Source organism: Amia ocellicauda, chromosome 11, assembly GCF_036373705.1.
Source record: "Amia ocellicauda isolate fAmiCal2 chromosome 11, fAmiCal2.hap1, whole genome shotgun sequence".
In the NCBI taxonomy this organism is placed as follows: domain Eukaryota; kingdom Metazoa; phylum Chordata; class Actinopteri; order Amiiformes; family Amiidae; genus Amia; species Amia ocellicauda.
This window is the reverse complement of record NC_089860.1, coordinates 32624029-32651052: the sequence shown is the minus strand read 5'-3', so window position 1 is coordinate 32651052 and position 27024 is coordinate 32624029. Positions and strand designations below refer to the sequence as shown.

The 27024-nt window shown below is 43.7% G+C and overlaps 1 protein-coding gene across 3 annotated transcripts in view; it reads left to right on the top strand.

The window, feature by feature from the left end:
* The first annotated feature begins 5855 nt into the window (after positions 1-5855).
* Positions 5856-27024, top strand: part of rps6ka1 (ribosomal protein S6 kinase a, polypeptide 1) — a 66402-nt gene continuing 45233 nt past the window's right edge. For 2 of the 3 annotated variants that reach the window (XM_066717504.1, XM_066717502.1), the window contains exons 1-2: positions 5856-6391; positions 15444-15488. In XM_066717504.1, the coding sequence (XP_066573601.1) occupies positions 6329-6391; positions 15444-15488 (108 nt within the window). In that variant the 5' untranslated portion in view covers positions 5856-6328. The remainder of the gene's footprint in view (positions 6392-15443; positions 15489-27024) is intronic. The other variant, XM_066717507.1, reaches the window with a different exon arrangement.

Genomic DNA, 27024 nt, shown 5'->3' with positions numbered 1-27024 from the left:
TTGTTGTTATTATTATTAGTAGAATAATCATCATCATCATCCCATGGGAATTAGATAAATGTAATGTAATATAATTAATACATAAATGTAATTATTCTTATGAATGGCACTCAGAATCTTCAATAACAGTGTCCTGTTGTAGCTACAAAAAAGCAACATCCACAAGTGAGCCGGGCTGATGCAGATTTCTTTACAATTATGTCTGCTACATCTGACATGTTTTATTGATCAATCATAACAGACAAAATCGGTCACATTAATTAGTTTAGACTAGCTGAAATCCCATTGAATTGCCCTTGTTAACAGATTATCAGTTCCCCTAAAGGAGATACAGATGAACTTTGTATCAGGCTTCACTGAGAAAACAGGCCAATACTTTTATTTTATTTCATTATAATGTTTCCAATAGTACAGAACCAGCTGTGATTTTCCGGTTGGCTGGCAAAGATGGCAGGGTTTTGCTTTTGCTTCTTCTTGTAAATGCTTTTTTAAAAGTCACCATGATCCCCCATGTTGGGATTCAACACGCCAGCCAAAAAGCGAAACGCTCTGCCAAAAGATCAGTCCATTATCATTAGGGTACCATTCAGTAGAACAACAGCTGAGTACAAAGTACTTTATATATGGAATACAGAAAGTAAATAAATGAGCTGGTGAAAAGACGTCATTGTTAAGAAGCCATTCGGATGAAAAATACTTTCGTGATGCATGGAAGCAATGCACGTACACAGTGTGACCCAAGAGCAGGAACCCATTTCACATTGGATATGCAGCCACACTTTACAATAACGGGCACCGATTCTTAATGAATTCATGTATGACTAACACAGGAAAATTGTCTGCTTGTCATCTGAGTTCTGCTGTTAATCACATGTATGACAAGTTCACGGTCAGGGTGAGGGAGAGGGTTACAGACTTGGTTAGGGTTTATACGTGTTAAAAGATTACTGAACTGACTTAAAACAGGGCAAATGTAAACTTTAGACTCCTTAAGCACTCCTTAAGCACTCCTTAATAAATCGATGCTGGCCATCAGGCAAGTCTTAATTAAATCTTGTCCTGTCTTAATGAGCAACCCACCAGGCAACATAGTTTCAAACAAGGTTGTAATACCTCTGACTACAACTGTACCATGATATATCTCTCTGGTTTCACAGAGTTTGATTAGCACTAGTTTAGGACTACTCTACCTACAATGATATTGAGACGTCCATGCTTGGTGCTAATGTGGGTCTGTGAATCCAGCCCATAGATGATCAGAAAGCCCCACTGCCCAGCCCGGCTCCACACCCAATCGCTGGCAGTCAGTTCTTCCCTCCACAAAGCGACAGAAAGGACCTGCAGACTCTCTATCTTGTATAATTGATGTTTTTTAGGGTATTTCTGCAGCTAAACTAAGTCACCCAGCCTCACTATTCCACTAAATATGTATATTAAAACATTAATTGTCATCCTGTCAGAGAAACAACTCTCCAACACAATGCAAAAATCTTCACCGCCTTCTTTTTCTTCTTGAGATATTTTGTATTATGCAGAGACTGGGCAATGGTTTACAGTATGTTTTGAAACTTATTTTCCTGTTGACAACTTTTTTGCTATAGATTCCAATTAATCCCATCAAACGATTCAACTTTGTCAGTTATTCTGTTTTATTTTATTTATTCATCTGAATGATAGAAATCAAACTGAAATTAAGATTATTTAGTAATACTGCCATCGCGAAAGACTGAGATAAAGCTCCACCTTGTGTTTGCTTCACTCTGTTTTCGGTTCCTCTTAATTAGCCGCTGTTTTTTGCATAACCAGCTTCAGAGGCTTAGAGGCAACGCGTGTTAAAGACTGTGTGATCTGTGGTGTCGTCTGAAGGATTTACAAAATCCAGCTTCTATTTTATACCTTTGTTTGGTGGAGTTTACTTTTCACAAGTAAGTCAGTTGACTTGGAGGAGAAACTGTTACATTGCAGCAGGGGAAGTGTTCACGTGAGAAGCAGCTGTAGTGAACTCTATTACTCATCTGTGATCAAGTAATGAAAACACATCTTTGGCCATCTGAAAGGACTTCAAAGTCTGAGCAGTTCAATTAACAAATATGTTTAATGAACAAATTGCAGGCTCTGCTTACTTGCAAGTACCGCAAGAAATTGGTTACAAGCTTTCTCAGCACAGTTATCAATCTGTAAATACAAATATATATTCTGAATATATATATATTATTTAGTTGCACAGCTGAGCTGCCTGGCATTTAAAAAAAACACATAAACAGTCATCAAAAATATATTGTATTATAATTGTTTATGCAATTTTGAAAGGATTTCTTCTTCTTCTTCTTCTTCTTCTTCTTCTTCTTCTTCTTCTTCTTCTTCTTCTTCTTCTTCTTATTCTTATTATTTTCTAGTAGTAGTATAAAAATAATGTTTCAAACTGGTGCTCCCCTTCCAAAGTAAATTAAGTGTTTCTAAGTTGTTGTTCTTGTTTTTCTTTCCAGTTAGTAGTCATCTTCCGCACAATGTCTCCAGGACACAGAACTCCAGGCTCCACCATTTTCCTGCCGTTCCAGGAAGCCGGACATTTCCAGGTGCTCCCCGTCTGGCTGGCACTCAAGCACCCTGGCATTCCTCACATTCCTGTCCGTGCTGCGACACGATCCACCTCAGCAAGCAGATACTTTCAGACTGCGCTCAGTTTCAATCTACTGCCACAGGCCTACTTTTTTATATTGCAAATGTAAACCAAGAGCCCAGAATAAGTGGAATCCAGGCTTGTGGTAGAATATTCCCTCCAAATCTATTATGTCATTGTAAACTATTGTTCTCTGGTGTATTAGAAGTGTGCCGTGGATGAGATCGGTTCTCTTTCTGTTATTTCCGTTATTTTAGTCTGTTATTTTATTGCAAGATCAGCTCTTTTGCAATAAAACATCTGTTTCACCCAATCTAGGGTGATATAAGATTTAACAAAAAATCTCTTTTCAGAAAGGTGATAACTGTGTGCTGATTACACCTTGCTATAATTATGTTTTTAATTAATTATATCACGGGCCAAAGACTTTATTATTAAAAGATTGATGCAGACAATGTAGCATGTCTTATATTATCATCTGCATAATTAGCAATCCATTAGGGCCCTTTTGAACCCCTGTGGAGGGACTGAACCACAGCGTTCTCTTCAACTGCGCCAAAGCCTGTTGCCATGGGCTGCTTTTTGGAAGAAAATATTAGACACATGTTATTAGGCATCCAAGTTATTACATTACATTTAGCTAGATAAATGTAGACAGACAGACAGATAGGTAGATAGATAGATAAACAGATAAAAAGATAGATAGATGATATACCGATTGAGCGATAGATTGATAAGATAGATATGTGTTCAGATTTGTATTCCATTCATACATCCGCTGCGCTGTGACTAACTGGTTGGTGCGTTGTCCTTCAAACAAGTACTTATGTCATGAAACAGAATCCATTATTCATCACTTTAAAGTCCTCTCTGCGTTCTTCAATAACGTATTGCAGTCTTCGCCCAAACCGTGGGACTTGAGCTGTAAAAACGCCAATTTGAAAAAGCCTGTTACAAAGCGTGTCTTCTTACCCAGGACAGAGGGACCTGCGGTATGAATGTTTGTATCATGTAGCTTTTTATTCTGTGACATATTCCCCTCTTGACCAGACTGTGCCACTGTCCCTCACGTGCTCAAGGATACGGGAGCTGGGCTGAGGTCTATCGGTATCGACAGAGCAGTAATATCACAACACTGCAAGCCCCAGTCACATGAAGGTAAGATCGGCCATTTTGCACTGTTGGTTTGCTGCTCCTTCATTTCCCAGGGCCTGAGCATGTGTCTGGTTCATGTTTGTGGTCTCTGCACTGCAGCTCAGCTCAAGTCTGTACCACTGATGTCCCTGCAGGCTCGAATGGTAGGATGTCGAAATGTAGTTCCCTTTTCACGTAGGAATTGTGAAAGCGTGCCCCTGCATGAAGTGACTGTGACAGCCCTCACCTGGTTCCCACTGGACAATTTATGTTCACATGATTTGTTTGCCTTACACCATTTCCCCGGCCGATATGAATATTTTAAAAAGAGGAGGGTTATAGATCGGTCAACACAAACCAGGAAACTCACAGTGTAAAAAAATACAGGAGTTTACACCGTGCAGGAAACTCTGTGGATGACTTACAATAAATGAGGTCCATACAGTATGTAAGAAGGAGGGAATAGGCAGTGCAATTGGCAATTACGTTCATGGTATAGATTGCTTAGTCACAGATTACAGTCATTACATTACAGTGACACTATTTTCACAGATATAGAGGTTTAAAGTATCTTCAGCTTCCCCCTGTCCACTCTATCTCCTCTTCAGCTCAGAAAAACAGAAAACACTCCAGGAATAGCGTTCGCCCCAGAGAAAAGGCCAACATCTAGTCGCTCATAATGGTCAATACGCGAGGTTTCACGAACTCCAATCTCAGCCTCATCCCTTTCTGTCCAGCTTTCTGAGCCGAGGACACTGCACAAGCTAATTGGATGTTAACAGGATCTCTGTTGTTATAACTCATACTGTCAACAAGTGCCTATTATCAAATCATGTGACTGGCAGGCAGAATGTGACTATTATCCCTCATTAGTGCTTAACTTCTCTTTGCAAAATTGTGGGCAGGCATGATTTACCCAAGCTGTGGCCTTCAGCCCTGGTCGTGGGGAACATCAGACATATAGGTCACCCCTAAATCACCCAAGACCAGGAAATAAACTCAACCAATCGTCTCTTTGTTCCGAATGATCTCATAATTACACAACGTGCTGAGGCACTACCTGCTCCACTGAACGGTGTGAAATGTTTTCTGCTCTTTAGAGATTAGTGAACACTTTCAGAAACCTCCCTGTGACTATTAATGACCTGGCAGAAAGGGGTCCTATAATCTTTTAAAATGTGTTGGTGCAACCAGCTTCTTATTTATACAGTTTGCTTTACAATCTGTTAATCGGATAATTAAGAAGCTATTGTGCTGAATTCCAGCAGTGAAATGCCAGTTTTACTATGTCTCTCGATGCAGGTAGATGCAAATTCTGCTGTGTGTCTATTTAAAAAGAAACACTGAGTAGAAATGAGCGCATGTTTCTGTGCATATTGTAATTCTGAGCTGGAAAGCTGTGAACTTGAAACCATATCAAAGCTTTCCCTTTCGCATTGAAATGAGGCAATTTTGTGCATCCTAATGCAATGGGCGAATGTGTGTGTGTGTGTGTGTGTGTTTTATGCCATAGCAATACATTACAATAAAAAACCTTTATAGCAGAAGAAAACCATCAAATACAAAATATTGTATGTACTTATAATTAAAGTGGGCTCTCCAATAATGGACGTGATGGGATTCATCGTGCAACACAGAGCCCATTCGCATCCATAGCGTTAGTTGTTGTTGGGGTTGGTTTTGTTTGAGTTTGCCAGCACTGGGAATTAGACTCTTCTTTTCTTTATAGGCTTGAGTTTGCACATTCCTCATCAGCATTCATTCATTCACGTCTTCATCATACTACTGGTAATGGTGTAGATTATGTATATGCCAAATAATAATGTAGTGTAAGTACTAGTAGTATTGTGCACAATCCATATATTGTAAAGACATGCACAAATGCACACAGGTTTGTTTTTTGAATTTCTTTGTGTGTTACATAATAACGACAGCTCGAGTCCTGGCACAGGAATCCATCCTCCCTGTCCTCCCCTGACAATTTCATTGACAATAAATCACAACGTTGAGCGGTTGCACCTTGTGTCCGGCAGAGGGCGCCACGGCACAGACCCGCACGGAAAGGGGCTGGCCGAGAGAGCCCACCTCCCAGTCCGGAGCCCGTCCGCCGCGCTGGGCAGCTCTGAGCAGCTCTGAGCGACTCGCAGCAGGAGACGGCGGGGTAACTTCACGCAATTCCCGTTAACAGCACATCAAAGCGGGGAAACAGCCGGTTTGGACGCAGAGCATTTCGACACGGAGCACCACACTGATCAGGGGATTGCTCGGGCGGCCAGAGAGACGTCGGATCTGGAGTGAGACTGTGCTGCGCTTCAGTTTCTCTCTCTCTTTCAAACCTGCCCGCAAAGAGGGTCCCACCGCGCCGGAGTCACGCCGGAGCAACACAGGGTGCAAAAAGCAGCGTCTGTGCAAAAGCCTGCGGAGGGGCACGGAAGCACGGCGACGTCATTTTAAAGGGATTATTACAACACTGGGGTTTGTGCACAGTTCCCACGCTGCACGGTCTGCACCGAGCCGCCGAGGCTACAACCCCCAGCTGCGTCTGCCGTTTGCAAATACAGATACACAGTCAAGATGCCGCTTGCACAGCTTGCAGACCCCTGGCCCAAAATGGAGCTGGTCCAGCTGGAGACGGAGGTAAGGGTTGGCCCCGTTAGGGAGCGCAGCGGTCGCGGTTTCAGGTTCCCCTTCTGGTTTGAAATGAGGTCCGTGTTGCGCAGATGCCCGCCGCTCTGCGTGGCTCAGCCAATCAGGGCGCCGGGATTGTGCAGCTCTGCGCCGAACTGCGGGCGTCTGCGCTGCAGGGACGCGACCCGTCTCTGTCGGCTGCAGGCAGGTGAGGCACACGTGGGCAGAGCGGCTGCACGTCCTCAGATCGCGGATAAGGGCTTCATCGACTCATGCATCGCAGACCTTAAGATCCATGTTTTAAATACAGAAATACAAGAGCACAGCCCGCGTTTGTGTGCTGCTTGCCAATGAGATCAGACGTGTAGGTGACACCCAGCGCTGCGCAGAGTTATTTGTGCAAAACTGCGCCGTGCAGGTGTGCGACCCCGTGTCGTGTGTGCAGTGTGTCCTCTGTGCAACTGTGCAGTGTGTGATGTGTGCAGTGTGTGATGTGTGCAGTGTGTGATGTGTGCAGTGTGTGATGTGTGCAGTGTGTCCTCTGTGCAACTGTGCAGTGTGTGATGTGTGCAGTGTGTCCTCTGTGCAACTGTGCAGTGTGTCATGTGTGCAGTGTGTGATGTGTGCAGTGTGTGATGTGTGCAGTGTGTGATGTGTGCAGTGTGTCCTCTGTGCAACTGTGCAGTGTGTCATGTGTGCAGTGTGTGATGTGTGCAGTGTGTCATGTGTGCAGTGTGTGATGTGTGCAGTGTGTCATGTGTGCAGTGTGTGATGTGTGCAGTGTGTCATGTGTGCAGTGTGTGATGTGTGCAGTGTGTCCTCTGTGCAAGTGTGCAGTGTGTGATGTGTGCAGTGTGTCCTCTGTGCAAGTGTGCAGTGTGTGATGTGTGCAGTGTGTCCTCTGTGCAAGTGTGCAGTGTGTGATGTGTGCAGTGTGTCCTCTGTGCAAGTGTGCAGTGTGTCATTTGTGCAGTGTGTCCTCTGTGCAAGTGTGTCCTCTGTGCAAGTGTGCAGTGTGTCGTGTGTGCAGTGTGTGATGTGTGCAGTGTGTCCTCTGTGCAAGTGTGCAGTGTGTGATGTGTGCAGTGTAACCTCTGTGCAAATGATGTCTGCAGTGTGTCCTCTGTGCAAGTGTGCAGTGTGTAGTGTGTCATGTGTGCAGTGTGTCGTGTGTGCAGTGTGTGATGTGTGTAGTGTGTCATGTGTCATGTGTGCAGTGTGTCGTCTGTGCTGCGGACGCAGTTTCACACGCTGCCGGAGAGCTGCTGCGCTTTCGCATCGTTGCATTGCGCTCCGTTACTTCGGCTGCTGCTGTGTAAGTGTGTCAGACTACACCTGCTGTGTGCATTTGAATAATCTGATCATTTGTTTCTGTTGATAAAACAAATACCACCACCATGTCCACAAACAAGCTCTTCTGGGCGATGCACACAGCTCTGTCCTCTGGGTTGTGATGGGAAGTACAAAGCAGCTCGGCAGGGGAGCATGCATCCTCTTTTGTAAAGGTGCTTGTGCGGGTTAATAAACCTGAGCACGGATGCCTGTTTCACCCGTGTGCTCTCATCTCTCTGTCATACCCGCAGACAGCTCAGTCCTGTCTTTACAGTTGTAGTGTGTGTTTTATACATTGCCGAGGTGCATCTTGTCATGATTGTGAGATCAAGTAACACTTTGTTGTGGCCCAATCAGATTTGATCGTTGCTTGCCTGCAATGTGATATGACATCACTTGTACTGGTTTCCCAGCCACTGCTTTCTTACTCACAATGCCTGGATTGTAATGGGAGTAGTGATCAGATTTTGACTGGCTTTGGATAGAGGTACTGGGCATCCACTTTGTGTGCAGCGAGGTTGTGATGGGCAGATACCACTGTTGGGAAGCACGATGGTAGACTGCTGTGCATCTTTGGATCGTCCTTTTCTTTCCATCATTATGTCATGATACCATTCCTGTCGCATGATATTTGTCCTGTCCACGGCAGATGAGGTCGTCGTCATTGGGAATGGTGGTTGTTGGACCTCTTGTGGTACGAAGTGCGATCCAGGTTATCTCTGGACCCTCTCTCTCCTAGATGGCTTGACGTAGGTGGGAAATAAATCATGGCCGCTGAAGAGATTAAAAAACCAACGACTCCCCGGCTAGGCCATTGACCGTGTATAATTCTAGCTCAACCCCTTTGCTAGTGTGTCACCCCGGTCTTTGCTGAGTATGCGACTCTTAGTCCAGTCTCTGCTGAGAAAGGGGAAGGCGTGTGTCCTGGCGGTATCACTTCCCTAGACGGAGGGCACAGATCCTCTCTGGGTCAGCTGCACGTCGCTGCAAGGCCAGATCTCCGAAAATCGCGTCCTGCCGTGAGAGGCAGCCAGGAACGACACCGAAGCTGAACGGCAGTGAGAGTTTCGGATCAAAGGCCGTGCTTCACTGGAGAGAGCGCTCCATGTTTAACAGAAGAGCGATGGGACAATTACTGATGTGCTTCAGCTTTGGAAATGCATGCCGTGGGCCAGGCCAAAATGAAGCATTTCTTCTCTACGAAACGAAATAAAAATAAATGAGTGTTCATATCATGTTTTTATTATGATAATCGGGCTAGGTTTTTATATTTATATCTACTCATCTGCAGCAGCGTTCCAGCACAGAGATTCCCCCTCTGCAAACTCAGCGTTAGAAACTGTTCAGGGTAACCTCTCGGAGAAGCTGGCGTTGGAAGTGCCGATAACGACAGCACCTGAAAAGTCACCGGAGTTTTCAGGATCGGGAGTTTAAACAGACCTTCTCTGTCAGTGAGTTGAACGCGTGTGAAAGTGTGAGTCACGGTTGCCAAATACAGAGGAGCCCTGACCTACAAACACACAAACAAATACAATGATGCAGCTGCTAAAATATTGACCCTGCTGTGGCAGGACGTTTTGGAGGGAGTTGTGCGCTAGTGCAGTGTTTTGAAGGCTTTAGAAAGAGTCTCTCGTTGTCCTCCCTTGATGTGACCGTCCGTCTGCTTTTTCCATCTCGTCCCAGGCCTTCGTCCGCCCGGTGCTGGCCTTCTCTCCCGCCGTCCCCCAGTGTGACGGCCTGACAGCAGGTGGCTCTGAGCGCTTTATGTCGCCACGCTCCTCTCTCACTGCCCTGCTCAGTCGAGAGTCATCATTCCACTGCAGGGGCAACGGCGGTGCCAAGCCCGGCTGCCTCGCACAGCCCCGACAAGATCGGGGATCAGTAGTAGATTTGATTGGCAGCACAACATTGGAACTCTTTCTTGGTATCTTGGGCACCTCCGTGAGTTCCTGGAAGCATTTGACCTTTGCAAATCCAGCTTTGGCCTAGATATGATTGAGTTCAATTCCTGTGCATTGCAAAGCTGATCATTTTTATATATTAACCCCACCCCGTATCTCTCTCCGCCCACATGAAAGGGTGTAACGATCACTGATCACAAGGATAAACTGATAAGGCGCGCACCGATAAAACCCTATATGTACACAAGGAGAATTGCCAGTGACCGCACAGGCTGAAGGAGAAATGTTGTCATCGTGCATGGCTGGCTTGTGTAGTGATACCAGAGACTGGGCGATTGGTCCCCGGCCAGACAGGGCTCATGTAGCCGAAGAAACACGCGCAAGCTCCTTCTCCCGGCCCAAACCGCCCGCCCCCTCGTCTTCTGTCAGTCCTGTCTGTGCAGGACCCGGCCGAGTGTCTGCTCCACTTCACGGCTCTCTCTCGGTTACCCCCTCCCTCTGCAAAAGTCCACCACAGCTGCAAGAAATGTGTCATTGTTTTGTCTGTGTGTAGACTTGGATTTGCAGGCTATCGAGAGAACGGGTAAACAGAACTGTTGATTTGTGTCTTCTTTAACACAAATCACGAAACACCATCTGTTATTTTTTGTTTTGTTTTTTTGACACAGAGGCTTCGAAACGTGAATCATTCCATTCAACTGGATATAATTCAATAATGATGATGGTGATGGTAAATTATTATTACCCACTACCTTCATTTAATTCAGTTAATGCTGAGAACTTGATTAGAGCTACACGAATGTGCTGTACTCTGAAAGAGCACACCGTTAAACAAAATATACACAATTAGTGGTTATTTACTTAAACGGTGTCATGATATTTGCACGTCTATAAAAGATCTTCGCATTAGCGGCTAAATCATGTGTTTTTCTTTTCTTAACTCAGAATGTGGAAAATGTGACTCACACTTTGTCCTACCTGCAAAGAGTTCTGTCCATTAACTTAGCTGCAGTAAAACGGATACCATTAGATTAGATATTCAGTGATTATGTAGTACATAAAGCTACTTAAGTTAGGAATACATCAGGAGATGCTTAGGAAGCATTCAGGCTGTGAATGTGTACGAGCTGAGCTTAAATTGGTCTTCTGCTTAACTATTGATAAGCAGTTATAATACCCTTAGACAATGACAATAATGGTGGTTTTGATTGATCTGCTTCCAGAGCTTATGAAACCTTGGGCCAATTACAAAAGACATCCAAAGTATTAAATATCAGTCTTAATGATTAAATAGTGCTGCTTTTCCTCCAGCTACCTTAATGTGTTGCAGTGCTTTGTGTAGCACCTTTAAATTTAGACAGCACTTCAGGGGAAGACATAACGTTCGCTTGACTGGTTTTCGGCAGTTGTGTGGCAAGTTCTGTGCTGACGGTCCGGCGGATGTGGTGCTGCGAATATTGAAACGGACCTACGTGTTTACAAAGGCAGCTGTGCTGAAAACCGGGCATGTCGGTGTTCGCGGAAGGGTGCTTTCCAGACTGGGGAAGGACTGACGACTAATTGATTTGTTTAAAATGTGTTCAAAGGCTTTGATCTCGCGCCTGCACAGCGTTCCTGTCGGTGCAGATGGTCCTGCTGACGGGTTCCCACTTGTGTCCTCGTGTTGTGACTGGAGAACGTGTTCTAACACAACGTCATGTGGGCTGCTCCCGGCTTTATTCATCTTTTCCCTTATCTGATGTTCAATTCAACTGCTTTGGCTGCGGCTTCTTCACTCTGTTCTCATTAGTGCTGGTGTTTGTCGCTTAGGGCTGGGAAGGCACATGGGGAAGCTCATCAGAGCAGGTCATGAAAACCAGTTCTCTCCTCTCCGTAAAGCGGGTGTATTCTATACTCTGCTTCACGCCTCTACCCTAGACATTTGCAGAGTTGGTTATTTACTGTCACTGTATTTGTATTCTTCTGCAGACCGCCCGGGTGGTTGGATTGCAGCAGTGATTGTATACAAAGTTGCAGAACACCACAAAGCGCTCTCTCTTTTGGGATGCTTTCTAAAAAAAGGGGTGAGGAAGTAGCAATAAATAAATAACAGCCAGCGCGTGTCTTCAAAGACAGAGCTGAACGATAACCAGGGCCGAATTGACGATCGTAGGAACGTTAAACGGAGCACACAGACCTGCGGAGACCAGAGCACGATGATTGATGTTGCGCAGGAGGCCAGAATAAACACTAGGTTTGGAGGAAGACCCACATTCTCGAGGGAAAAGGGACACATCTGCACACTTTTTCCTTGTAAGGGAGCTTTAATTCTTGGAAGCGTGGACAGGAAGATAAACTATAAATATTCCTTAGTTATGTAACCCCTTCCTTCCTGCAAAGTTTTCGAATGCACAGCGTGTTCCTGTGTAGTATTGTGTGGGATGTTATTGTTTGCTGAAATAATGACAACCTTTACATCAATATTGTATTTTTCAAAGGCGTGAATCTAAGCTAAACTGGTGTTTACCCATTAACTGAAAAGCTGTTTGAAAGACATTAGATAATCCCAGCCAACAAGAGATTGTGCATTAGTCAGAGCACTGAACTTGCAAGGTCAAGTGATTTTAATGAAAACAGGAGCAGAAACCGTTTGTAAAAAGTGTTTGGAGCTCAACACCGAAGACCTCGACACACAGAAAGTTCACACTAGCTCTTGACAACATTTTTCTCAACATAATTGCCCGAATATCCGAATCTACTCATGTCTTTCACTTTGTGTTCTTCCTTTGTTCAACATTCTCCAGATTTGGGACAATTAGACCTTCGATCTAATGAAGAAGCCACATTTCAAGACCATGAAGAACCAATTCTATCTGCTCTTCTTTATCTATTCTGCAAAGGAGGACTGAATGAGATCTATTATGTAGGGAATGTGGGAGTGGTTTTTCTGGGAATGCCTTTCGTTAAGCAGAGTGCCGTTTTTGCCGTTCAGCTCTGTGATTGTTGGATACAGTCTGGGCAGCATCCCGTTCGGTGGACTTTGTGGGTCGTGTAATGCAATAACTTGAGCTCTGCCTGGTTTGGGTGGGTTTGCAGTGATCAGTGTGACTACAGCCCAGCAGCTCGCCTTCCCGCTGTGGCCAGAGAGGGGAAAGCGCTCGTCCCTTGCAAGCGAGTCCCGCCCTTTGACTCAAAACACACCGGTGCTGTAACAGCCTTGCTTGGATTTCAGCTCGGAAACTAAACAAAAGCCCCCGAAGAAGAGAACAGATACAAGAAAACAAAATCTCTCATTAAGGCTCACACTGCGTGGAGTTGCTTTCATCATTGAAGCCTCTCGCCTGTCTGTGTTCAGTCTACAGTATACATAATTAATTCCTCTAGTGTGCAGCCAACAGCTAGTTTGAGATGATGCACACTTTATTTTTGTGTGTGTGTGTGTGTGTGCCCCCACCCCAATATGGGAATGCCAGCAGAGCAGAACACAGTCTTGTATAGTACAGGCACACAGCTAATTAAATAACCCCAACTGAGTAATCCCTTCTTATAATTTCAATTGACTTTGACTCGCTAGCAGGGACTTTTAGTTATGTTAACTCTGTTCTGACAAGCAGGGAGTCTGTATCTGTCATTATGCTCACTGCCAGCGGCTTGTGTTTTCTCTGCTCGTTTAAGGACCGTGCAGACCTCTGGGAGTATGAACCGGCACATCCTAATCCCTCACCGTCTTCGCGTGAACAGCCTACACACCGATTACACGATTGCGAACAAAGGAGAGCGCACTCAAGGGAGCATACTCTAACACACACTTCTCGTAGAGCGTCCCTGTGCTTTGTGCAGATATTGGGACAGGCAGCGATCTTCGGAGGGGAACGATTGTAGAGAGAGAGACAGACAGAGAGAGAGAGCTGAGGCAACACAGATTTGATTGTCATGCCAATAAAGCTCCTTAAATTGAAATTGAGAGAGAGAGAGAGCTGAGGATTGTGTGGGCGGGGGGTCTGTATTGACTAGTTCTAGTGGTCGGTGTCGGAGGGGAGTAATACAGCAGGGAATCAAATCTGAATCGGGGTTGGGTTGCAGTCAGTATTTCAGGTGTGCTGGCTCAACTGTTGACATTTAAAACATGGTATTTCATAAAAAGTACCTGTAATAAAACCGCAGCTTTGTGATCCTGGCCCACAGAGGCAGTAGTGTTGAGAGCAGTTCTGATTTGATTCCAGGGGCTCCAGAACAGCTGGGAAATAAGCCAGAGTCTGAGCCTGTTGTGAGACACACTTCAGCACCCAGCCAGAGGAGTACCGCACTGGTCCAAAAGGCACTGTGTTGAGCAGAAATGAGGGAGTGCGTTCAAATCTGGCCATCGAATGGCTAATGTGTGTCTGGTGTTCACCTCCCCCTCGCTCCAGATCGCTTAACTTGTAATTGACTAAACTGAATCGTGAAACCCTGTCCTGGACCGAAAGGCGCTGATGAATGACGCAGACTCGGTCCCTGCAGTTCCCGAGGACTGGATTTACGATACAGGGCTGTTTTGTGGTTCTCTGGCATGGTTTGGTCTTTTAAAGAGGTTTCTCCAGCTACAGAAATCAAGCTTTAAATTATTTCTCTGCAGGCCATCATCTGGGCCCATTATAATCAGATTCAGTCATTAACACGTCTCCTCAGGTGTCTGAACGCACCCGTCCCGTTTATTTTTAACCTGTTCTGACAGATCCTCAAAGCCAACTCGAGCACACCCGGGACTTGGGAGCTTTCAGAGCCAGTGCTTTATTTCAGCCAGCGTGTTTCCCAACCGGCCTTTTGTTTCCAGCGCAATACATCAGCACAGTGAAACATTTGCACCATTTAAAGACAGCGCTGTCAGGAGAAGGGTGTAAGGAAACTGGTGTGAATTATAGGGGCCACATGGTTTACTGTGTAGTCTTTAAAATCCAGGGATAAACCTCACTCGATCTTCAAGAGAGATCCAAATCTTGACAACTTACGTATTTATAAAGGCATTGCAAGCAGAAGGGTTTTGACGGTCATGAACAGTACAGTACAGGTACAGTAGCTCTCAGCCATGTCAAGATGTTGGCTGATTAATTGGATTTTAATTATTGCCGAACACGGACACTGCAGTTGTAATCACACGGTGACTCAGTCACCCAATACAATGAATTTGATGCATATCTTTTGTATATGACGACAAGCACAGAGTGTTTCAGGCTTTTGTTGTCTTATTGTGAGTAAACGGTCATGTGAAACGAGAGTAATATGAAGCTGATTGCTTTTCTTCATTGGCAATTTCTGTACAATAGCCTACAGCCTGTAAAGCCGGAAAGTAATAATTTTTCTTTGTACTAGGAGTTGTAATCTCTTTTCCTGTAAGTCTTTATTCAATCTGCATAATATACTTTTGTCCAAGGTGCTGGGAAGAAGGAAAGAAAGTTTTTGTTTGTATCATACTGACTAATATCCATCCAGCAATATTTTGTTGATTTTGAATTTCCCACCATGCATTTTTTTTTTTAATTAGATAAAGCCTGCTCATGTTTAAAAAGCCTCTAAACATTTCAGAAACAGTGCAATCTGGGTTATTGACATAATAAACTGCAAACCCTCCCTTTATCACCAGACCTCCATTTTTGTTTTGTTTCCAGCCTGTTCTCAATGTCCGCACTTGTCAGAAGAGCTCAAGCCTGGCTTTTTCGTTCCTCTGGAAGGCCAATGTAGTGTTGCACGCTTGTTGTATCAGATATTTATCCCTAATGTATTTCTCTGCCCATACTATATGCTGTCACTTTGTCTTGCACGGTCCACACAATCCATTTCCCTGGTCTAAACGTATCCCTCTTTCTTTACAGAATGGGCAGAGCACTGCGGAAGATGGAGTCACCCCCGGGGACAAGGTGAGTCCCATTTCCTGTCTCTGCAAGTTGAGGACTGTTGTCGTTGTTCGGTTGTCAAGTATTGTTTTTTTTTTCCATGTTCACTTACATATCCAAAGCTTTGTGTTTCTTTTTTAAAGCTACTTATTCTTGTAATGGTCTTACTTGACAGTCGGTTGATCTCCCCGTTGTTGTTGAATTCTGGAGATCCTTATTTGAAAGGAGACCAGCATGAAATGGGAAAGTCAAAAGAAGGAACTTTAGTCATGGTGTGGTGGGCGCCGGGATTTTTTTCCCCAGTTTGTTTTTGGGCTGATTGTGCGACTTGTCTGTCCTCTTGCCATTCATCTTGTTTTTAAGTGGGAAGCAACCAGAGGTCTGGGTTTGCAGATGATTCACCTTTTCCGGGGCAGATCGATAATAAACAGCACGGCCGTCCTTTCACTCTCTGTGTTGCTCTCGACAGGAGCAAGACCAGATTCTGTGAGGCTGTTGTCTGTGCTGGATAGTTCTGCCATCTACGTCTCCCAGAGGATACTTCCACAGGAGCCTCCTTCTTGGCTGCTATACAGTATATCTGTCATCCGTTTGATGAGCTAGCTTATTAGGGGTCGGATTGTGAAACAGTGTTTATCCCAAACATTGCAGTCTGAGAATCGCTAGGTTTTTTTCACCTGCTGTTCTTCCATTTCCGCCACTCTGAGAAATTTGATGGGAACACTATCGGGAACTATTTCTGTAAACGAATGGGGTTTATACGGAGTCATGGTCAATTTTAATGGACACCAGTGTGTGGAAATGAAAGCTGAGCAGTGGGTGTATTAACAGCACACCTCAGAGAAAGTGAGGCCAGGTTACAATGCTTTGCTATGACTTGAAATGAAACGTCTCCAAAGCTGCAGGTCTGCCAGGATGTGTGTTATTGCGTTTGATAAGCGTGACTTATTAAACAAGCCCATTGTAGAAACCCTAAGCAGACGGCACGGACGTGCTGTTTGTCAGACGCACGATTTCAAAGCGAACACCATGACGAGCAGAGCACGACACCTCAGCTCATGACCCGAAGGGCTTCCCAATGTATCAGAAGTAAATGATTTCTTGCCTCCTACTGGTTCGAGATCTGTGATCGCAGCAGGGACGTGACAGCCAAGCGTTGCCGAAAGTGTAACCATCCTCACGGGTTCCCGTCTCGCTCAGGGGAGACTTGGGGAAGCTGTGTTAAGTGCTTTGAATGGAGGGACGCCACAAGAACAGTGTTTGGTTACTGGGATGTTTCTTCGAAGCAGGCATGGTTCATCAATCTCCTGGTGAATGTTTCTGTGCACTGAGCAGTCTTTGATTCATTATATACACTCACCTAAAGGATTATTAGGAACACCATACTAATACTGTGTTTGACCCCCTTTCGCCTTCAGAACTGCCTTAATTCTACGTGGCATTGATTCAACAAGGTGCTGAAAGCATTCTTTAGAAATGTTGGCCCATATTGATAGGATAGCATCTTGCAGTTGATGGAGATTTGTGGGATGCACATCCAGGGCACCAAGCTCCCTTTCCACCACATCCCAAAGATGCTCTATTGGCTTGAGATCTGGTGACTGTGGGGGCCAGTTTAGTACAGTGAACTCATTGTCATGTTCAAGAAACCAATTTGAAATGATTCGACCTTTGTGACATGGTGCATTATCCTGCTGGAAGTAGCCATCAGAGGATGGGTACATGGTGGTCATAAAGGGATGGACATGGTCAGAAACAATGCTCAGGTAGGCCGTGGCATTTAAACGATGCCCAATTGGCACTAAGGGGCCTAAAGTGTGCCAAGAAAACATCCCCCACACCATTACACCACCACCACCAGCCTGCACAGTGGTAACAAGGCATGATGGATCCATGTTCTCATTCTGTTTACGCCAAATTCTGACTCTACCATCTGAATGTCTCAACAGAAATCGAGACTCATCAGACCAGGCAACATTTTTCCAGTCTTCAACTGTCCAATTTTGGTGAGCTTGTGCAAATTGTAGCCTCTTTTTCCTATTTGTAGTGGAGATGAGTGGTACCCAGTGGGGTCTTCTGCTGTTGTAGCCCATCCGCCTCAAGGTTGTACGTGTTGTGGCTTCACAAATGCTTTGCTGCATACCTCGGTTGTAACGAGTGGTTATTTCAGTCAAAGTTGCTCTTCTATCAGCTTGAATCAGTCGGCCCATTCTCCTCTGACCTCTAGCATCAACAAGGCATTTTCGCCCACAGGACTGCCGCATACTGGATGTTTTTCCATTTTCACGCCATTCTTTGTAAACCCTAGAAATGGTTGTGCGTGAAAATCCCAGTAACTGAGCAGATTGTGAAATACTCAGACCGGCCCGTCTGGCACCAACAACCATGCCACGCTCAAAATTGCTTAAATCACCTTTCTTTCCATTCAGACATTCAGTTTGGAGTTCAGGAGATTGTCTTGACCAGGACCACACCCCTAAATGCATTGAAGCAACTGCCATGTGATTGGTTGGTTAGATAATTGCATTAATGAGAAATTGAACAGGTGTTCCTAATAATCCTTTAGGTGAGTGTATATTCAAATATAAAATGTATATATTTCTTAATTAGCAGGGTTGTCCTTAATAATAAATGATATGGGATATGAAGTTTAAATTATACATCTGTACTGTATATGTGTGCAGTATATGGTATTCATTTCACTTCAGATCCAAGGCTGCTATATGCTTTCTCCTCCTGTTAATATGTCGGGTTAATGCAAGTGCTTGGTTTACCCAGCAGTTCTGTGCATGTATATTTGAACATGCGGTCTCAAAGGTATGACGGCAGATGATCTTTTAGTTTAGCGTGCGTCTCTGTGGCCTCTATAGGCATGAGACCTTGTGCCGACAAAGGGAGCCTCGCTGTATTGTGCGCGGACGACGGCGGCGTGTTTCAGCTGCCAGCCCTCTGGGGATCTCTCCTCCGGATCAATACGTCTGAACTGTAAAGAGAATATGGCCGGCGCATAATGCAACCCATTATGTGTGCTCTGGTCTCGGCGTGCTTGGGGCATAAAGACAAAGACGTAGCTATAGATCATGGAGTCTGCGAGCCGGGGCGGACGGCGTTGGGGGTGGGTGGTCATCGGAGCTGAGTAAAGGAAGGTCGGGAATCCAGATGAAGTCATCCCGTGTTATCGGCAGCACTTCCTTTTAATGAACCGTCTCTTCCCTGGGTGGCCAGTAGCATCTCAGGGCACAGCGCTGTAAATGCCTAAACCTTTCAGGAGGCCAATCTGAAAAGCAGGCCGGGAAGAGAGTAGCAATCCAGTTGAGTTGGACTTGGACTGGTCTGACTTGGCTGTGGCGCTGTATTGGCTACAAACGGACTCCCGTTTCTGCAGGTTCTCCACATCTGACGTCTCGCATTAATGTGATGATGAGCTTACTCTGTGACCTTTAGGCTGGCTGTGTTATTCCACATAGCTGCACAGTGCAGGTCTGACGAAATTGACATTTATTTCTCTCCAAATATAGGTTTCTAGCCCTGCCGGAGTCGGTGGGTTACCTTTGTCGTGTGCCTGCAGCATAAAAGCACCAATTGCTAAGAATGCAATTAGCTGGATTTCATTCTGAATAGTTGTGCGCGCCCTAGATAGTGGAGATAAGATCTCACAGGATAAGTGACCTGGGGGGAGGTTTAACATTTATTTTTTCAATGGTAAAAAAAGCAAATGCCAAGGGGTGGAGTGGGTGTCTCACTGAGGTGTCAATCACACTGAAATCGAAGCGGGAAGGCGAGTGATTCATTCCGAAGTTAGTATCGAAAATGTCGGTCTGAATTTCTGTGGTAGAATCGAAACGCACCGGAGCACACTTTCACAGGAGAAGTATTATACATTTTAGGGGGTTTTGTTACTAGAAAAGTGTTTTGTTTTCTGAAGAATGTAACTGCATGCTGTAGTGGGAAAATATACTTTTATTATTTTCTTTATATTAGAACATAAGAAAGTGTCCAGTTGAGAGGAGGCCATTCCCCCCATCGTGCTCGTTTTGTGTCCATTAATAACTAAGTGATCAAGGATCTGGTTTAATGTGATCGATGCCTTTCGTGATTTTGATATTGTTTATGGTTTTTTGTTAATTCAGTTTTGTATTATATAAAGGGTGTGTGTTTTGGTTGAGGACTGAATGTGTTTGATAACATCTGCTGCCTGAAGAATGCTGACCAGCACCGATCAACAAAACACTTGACTGGTAGTGCAAGTCTCTTCCTCAGCCTTCCCAGACGCATCTCCCTGGTAAATGCCCGTCCACTGGCTGTTACCTCTCGGGTACCTCTGCGCTGCTGCACTCCAGCTCTGTGTACCTGCCTGGGTCTCCGGGCGGGGATGTGCGGCAACAACGGAGATGATTTCATCAGCTGGGCCGCCATCCTCCCCTCTCAGGGACACGGTCGCTAGATAGTCCCCAATGTTGGGCGTTATTCCGCTAAAAAGGATACAAGATTAATTCAGTTGTAAAGATGGTGCTTAAATATTTCAGGTTGATCATTTAGGAGCCCCAGTAGGCAGTTTAAATCTGTAATTTGTAAGATTAGGGGCTTGTATTGGTTTTTCCATTAAAGTGTGGAAAGTGATGTATGTTTGGTACAATGCTGTCATGTAATACACACACGCTAATCACAGTTGTTTTGCTGATGTTTGGGCGGCCTTGCTGTATTGAAAGCTCTTTGAAGAAGGTCTTAAGGTTGACAGTATCTGCTTTACATTAAAGAGCAAGTATACAGTAGGTATTTGATCTTTAATGCACAGGGACTCGCACAGGCTTAGCTAACATGCCCTGCTATTGCTTGTTTCTTCAGTAGTAAAAATCCTGTGTGTTTTCACAATAAAAAGTCAAAGTCGATCTCACTTCATTTTTAAGGTATGTTTTTTCTGATGCACTGTTTTAGTACTGAATTTTGGTTCAAAGTACACCACTATATTGTTCAGCAACTTGAAGGTGCCGTACTAACTATACCATAAATTCATAAATCGTTGGCATTATCTGAGGAAAGAATGAGTCATTACTGCAGCGTTTTCGATGGGTAACCTCCATAAAAAGCCCTACCTAAGATTTAGTTCCCCAAAATATTGTGATTTTACAGATTTTGTATTTGTATTTGGCCCAGACATGATTGCCGAATTAATTGAATGAACGGTTTTAATTGAATTAACCACACAATACTAGGCATTAATAGAGTTCTGCAGCTGTACGTGTATTTCTTTTTTTACACTACACCTAGGATTTTGTGAAGGTACGCAAATTAAATGTGACCTGCAAGTGTGACCTTATTTTTCTGCATTATAAAACACGTCTTTTCACTAAAATAATGGCTCAATACAGTTTCCGCAACCCTAAACGGCCATCTGGAGCTGATTACAAAGACAGCAAAGGTGGCCGTGATCTTGCTGTTCAGCTCGTGGTCTCCTAATTTGGCTCTCCTGGAATTCAACCAAAACATTAAGAAACCATCTGTGAGGAAACCTCTTAATCCAGAGCGTGTAATCGACAATTGTTAAAGAGTAAGAGAGGTCTGAGATCCAATTATCTCTCCCCCCCTCCCGTCTTCAAGAGGAAATGGATAAAAGCAGGATTCCTCTTTGATTTCGCTGCAGATCTAAGAGGTGTTACGCCTGACAGCCGCCCTTTCTGCCTCCTGTTGAATGACGCCTGGAAGATCTGCGACAGTAACGCATCACTACAGGATTACACAGCACTGTCAGTACCAAATGGACTGACGATCCGTGTTTCTGTGCCTCGTGTGACAACTTTAATTGGCATGTTCTAATTACATTACATCTCCATTCAAACAGGACCACAAATCACAGATCTGTGCACCTGGGGAAAAAAATTATCTTGAAATTGACACGGTTAATTCAGGAAGGAAATCCAAACGAGATGGTGTATTACAGAGCGTCTGCAGCAGGCTCTAGGGCAAGTGACTATGATGACAGGGATGTCATTGGGGGATATGTAGGTTTTGCGTACAAGATACTGCAGTGTTGGTGTCTCCTCAGTTTTGTGCTTAGTGTTGTTCCGCATACATATTACCTTTTCAAGTTCTCCTCTAATGTCAGAATTACAGGGGTATACTGCAAAATGAATACAAAAAAAAAAACTGATTTTCACTGTCTAAAGGGTATTTTAAAATTTAAAGTGCTTTCGGGATTGTTTATGCAACTTTAATGGTTCTGAATAGACTCTTGTGCATGCGTTCTGTTGGTAAATGTTTTATGAATACTGTGTGAAAGGGTGTCGGGAGGGGGCTTGTGTTGTCATGGTATTTAATACAAAAGATTGGTGTGAGTGGGCGTCTTTTTTGTCTCTCATTATGCATTATTTATTAACAAAAACATTCTGCGAAGCTTTGTCAGTCTTCGCGTGGCTGTCATTTTGAATGGACGCTTGTCTCATTAACCAAATTAGTTGAAAAAGACACCAAAGTCTATTAGCAGTCGTGACGAATCCGCCTCGGGTCAGAACTGTCTGGCTGAGAGGAGGCCCTTGCCTTCCTGTGCTTTATAATAGCCCTGGCCATTAGTCTGTGTTTGAAAGTGAGGATCGCTTTTCATATCTGTTGTACTTGCTCTCTTCTCTGAACAAACTGTCAGTTTGCTGAGAATTTGCATATTTTTCTTTTCTGTTTTGTCCTTCACACAGTCAGCGCTTGGAGTGACCTGGTTCCTCTGAACAAAGTGTACTCTTCGTATAAAAGGGTAACATAATTACAGTACATGCAGGAGCTGAGGAGAGCAGGCTGTTTAATAGGGCTTCCTTTTCAAAGAGAAGTAATCATCATCATAATACTCGGTGCTTTGTGTCGAGAAGCTCAATACTGAGCCTTTTATCGTGGCTTCTTCCCTCAAGTGCAGGACAGACGTTTCTACGTCTACAGGCACATCAGGATTGTAGCTCATGTTCGTCCAAAAAGCCCAGGTTTCGCTCCGTCCTGCCCAATCGCACATGGGTTGTCATGTGACTGACCAAGACCCTTTGCAAAAGAGTCAATGGGAATGCAAAATGAACTGTGTTCATTCAAAAGAAAAATGACACGATGTTAAAGTGAAGCAACACAAAGAACGGAGTCCACTCTAAAGTTCTTTGACCCAGGCTGGTGTGTTCATGCGATCTGAGCTTGTTTGACTGAACAACTGTATGTTTAAAGACTCACATTGTTGAAGCCAATTCCCTGCGATCCTTCCAGAAGATGAGATTCTCGCATCGATTAGCAACTGATATCCAAACAAGGAAGACGAGCTGGAATGGTCTCCCCTGATTTATAGCCTCTCTAGTCGTCCTGATTGTATCACCTGGGACTCGCTGTGCAGGAATTGATCTGAGTTTTCGGAGCGTCATCTGCTTGGAAAATCTAATTAGAACTTTTTAAAGGAGCTGCACGCGGTGGGTGGCATCCAGCTTCGGTATTGAGCATTTCACAGCAGCATAGCAACTTTTTGTTTGTTTAAATTCCAATTCATATTTATATCTGGGCACGTCCCGTGTTTGACTGTTTGCCCTGTTTACAAAAGAGGCCCCTGGCAACTGAAGTTAATACACTTATCCCTTAACTAACAATGTTTGGCAGATCCTTTTTGTCCATGTGGTATTTTTGTTCATTAGAATAGCCTCTTATTATTATATTTACCAGCCATCTGTGTTACCACTCGCGACCATAATACTGTTAGTGGCAGTTTAGTTTAATTGCTCAGATATTGCTGCAATCGAGGGTCCTAATTTCTCCGGCGAAACAGATGGGTCTGTTGTGCTAAATTAGGTGTGTGTCCTGCTACCACACGCTGTTTGATGCGGATCAACCCCTAGTTACATATAACTTTTATGTCCAGAGCTTTCGAGTATACAGGAAAAGCTGTGGCATCTGGAAATGGAAAAAGAGCCAATTTTTATTAATTATTAAACCTTTATTTAACAAGGAAAGGCTCATTGAGATTAAAAATCTATTTTCCAGGAGTGTCCTGGCCAAGATAGGCAGCAGCAAGTCATTATATAAAAATTAACAAATACAAGTACTCTAATAATAAGAAAAACAAAGAAATCAAAGCCATAATTTACAGTTCGCAAAATAAAGTCCTGTGAACGGAGACAGTACCCACCATATTTTGTAAGAATAAAAATGCATAAATAAGAAGGTAGCAAACCCAGAACAGCTTTATGAATAAAAATGTGTACTAAAAAATAAAAATAAAATGGTGACTGAATCTGCAGGTGACTAGGGAAGGCCGGCCAACCCCAGCATATATTGCAGTGCTGTGGAAGTGCTCTGCAGTTTAAAATAAATTTCAATGCTTCACGGTAAAGGGTGTCAATTGATCTCAAACACTGAGCAGAAGCATAAAATATCACCATAGTCCAGTATAGGCATGAAAGTAGCGGAAACAAGTCTCCTTTTAGCTTTAAAAGAAAAACAAGCCTTCTTCCTAAAATAAAATCCCAACTTCAACATTCGTTTTTTTTTGCAAGTTGCTGTATATGCAATTTGAAGGAGGAGATCATCAATTAAAATTCCAAGATGTTTATATGAAGTTACTGCCTCAGTCTCATTCCGCTGATAAGTAGGAATACATGGAAGATTCAGCGGTCTATTTCTTGCTTCGGAGAACACCATTAGTTTGTTTTTTACGCATTAAGAACAAGCTTCAATTGACACAAAGTATGTTGAACAGCATTAAAAGCAGTTTGCAAATTCTGAAACGCTTTTGCGAAAGTCGAGGCACAACAATAAATAAGTGTCATCGGCATAAAAGTGAAGTTGGGCATTTTGCACATTTTTGTCTAGATTATATATATATAGATAGTGAATAAGAGAGGACCAAGTACTAAGCCCTGGGGCACACCATTGAAAACAGACATGATGCGAGCCCATGAAATTGTGTGCACTGAGTTCTATTAGACAGATAGTTAGCAAATCATGAAACCGCATGCTGAGAAAGACCTTGAGCATGGTCCACTGTATCAAAAGCCTTAGAAAGATCAATAAAAAGTGAGACACAGTGTTGTTTTTTATCAAGAGCATTAGTGATATCGTTTAAAACCTTCATGGCTACTGTAACTGTGCCAATGAGAAATGGTTTGCTTCAATTATTACATTTTCTTATTAAACTGTATTAAATATGCTTGTTCCTCCCCCAATAACGAGCTATAGATAAGGAGAAAGGTTTAAGTTCTGCAGAAATCTGAATTAATCTTGGCGCACATGAGATCAGCTGTAGTAATTTTACTCATTCTTTACTTCTACATCCGACCTCTCTCCAACGTTCAAGCAGCTTCAACAACGTGGCTTTGCCGTTGGCTTCCACACAAGCAACAGAAGCGTGTGTAAAAAAAATAATGCTGCCTCCTCCCACTCGCACTTCTGAATCTACTTCTGCGTAATCGTACGGTTACTGACCTTACATTGAACAATCAATGTCATTAACTCCTATAGCTGAGAGATGGGCTTCTTTTAACGCTTGTACACAACACAAAAGGTGTGACAAATAAGACGTGAATACAAATCTGAGGCTTCGTTAACCGGTTTTGTAATGGCACTGAGAACGGAAGGTCGGTTCGTCTTAGTTTGCCTTTAAGCGGTGAGTTGGAGGCAAGGATCATATTTTTAGGTTGTGGTTCTGAAAAGATGTTGCACCTCCGAATTAATTTTGCGCAAGGCTTTTCCTGGCTAAGCACTACTTCACTGTTGATTTGCGCCGGTATATATGTTCAGAACTCAGGGAATTGTGTGTTTGCAGCCAGAGGGAACTGTTTCTGCATCATTTGTGTTGCAAATTGATCTTAAACCGTATACTGTGGGCCTGTCCTGTGTGTTAATGTAGCAGGCAGAGTGACGTGTTAAATTGTAATATTTTTACAGTGTAATATAGCAGAGATGTTTTATATAAGGTAAACCCTACGTGACCCATAGCTTAAATGGATATTCTGGATATGTACTTTTTCTGTTCTGTCAGAAGTCCTTTAATCCTCTTTCTACCTTTGGCTCTGAAGAAGGCTTTTTTTCTTTTGTATTTCCATTGTAAGGAAACAGATTTTGTGAATTGAGCTCCTGCTGCCTGTATTTGAAGCTCCCGGTGAATTAAGGCAATTTGGAAGCAGGATTGTGTCGGTTGCCCTGCATGGGGTCACAGATACCGGCACACTCTGTGGGAGATCAGCCTTAAATCAACTCCTCAGGTCAGGCCAGCACGGTGCATTAGAAATACAGTTTAGAAAGCGCCTAAATATCTCCCATGTCTAGCTTTTTGTATCGCCTTTTGCCTTGTATTCTACTCCCACATCAACAAATAAGACTAGACTTATTTGCCTAGCAGTTTGTAAGTGCTGGATCAACCCCGGCCTCGTATTTTCAGTGAATCTGCTTTTACACATCCCTGGCATTAAAATTATATTTAATCTTTTGTGTTTCTGTTTCTTCGGTACAATATGTACAAAAGCATAAGGCTAGTGGGTCCTACTCCTATTGTTCCCCCACCCCTCCACCTACACCTTGACATTCTGCCTAATAAAACACCCTTTCTGAAGTCTACCAGTCTGCATGCTTTTGGCTCTGGCAGCAGCCCATTATTGGTGCTAGATTTGCTCGTTGTATTTGTTGGAAGCAGACCGCAGTGCCCTTGAAGAATTGGTCAAGCAGAAAGCTTCCATTGAAATGTGTTGAGACCAGCAGGACAATTCTCCTTGAAATTTCACAGGCTATGGGGAAGGCCATGTCTTTTAAATGAAAAGTAATCTGAAAATAATTGACTTTCACCCATGTGCTTTGTTGTTGTTGTATGTGGCATCTTAATTCAAGTAATAATGCCAATACATTACATAATGCAAGATTTAAATGTTGTCCCGGGGGCCGTGGTGTGGGCAGTTGCCTCCCCTCCCCGCCCTGGCTGACGCCACGCTTCCACGGTCACGGCACGGCGGGCCGGTGGGGGATCCCTGCTCTGCTCTGGTGTCAGATTCATTTCTGCTGACAAATGGCAGCGAAGAGACGAATGTGCGGCTCGTTCAGCCTCCGAAGTCGTGACGCAAGGGAATCTGATTCTCAGGCTGAACGATCTGCTCACAGCCTGCTTTACTTTTAATTTATTTAATTTTCAAAACCAGAATGAGCTCATATGCTTATATTGATGTTTTTAATTCATTTTAATGGAAAAAAGTATAACACGTGATGGGAAAGCTTGAATGTATAAAGGTTTTCCTTTTTTTATTCTGGCTTTATTTCTGTATTTATTTAGCTGACAATTCCTGTCACTGTAAGAGCTATGCTCTGTAAACTCTGTAGAGCAAAATAATTCGATTTTGAATTTGAAGGGCTGTATTTCTTTGTTACTCTAACAGTATTTTTAGATTAAAAACGTTATATGATATTGTTTTCCAAAATGCATAGTTTGTTTAATGATTTTGTGATGCTGTTGTAAATCGACACTGAGAAATACTTTGTACACTAATAACCAGACAGCTGAACTGACACGCATGTCAGTCGTGTTCCCAGAACATGATTATTCACAGTTTGCTAGGAATTGGGATTT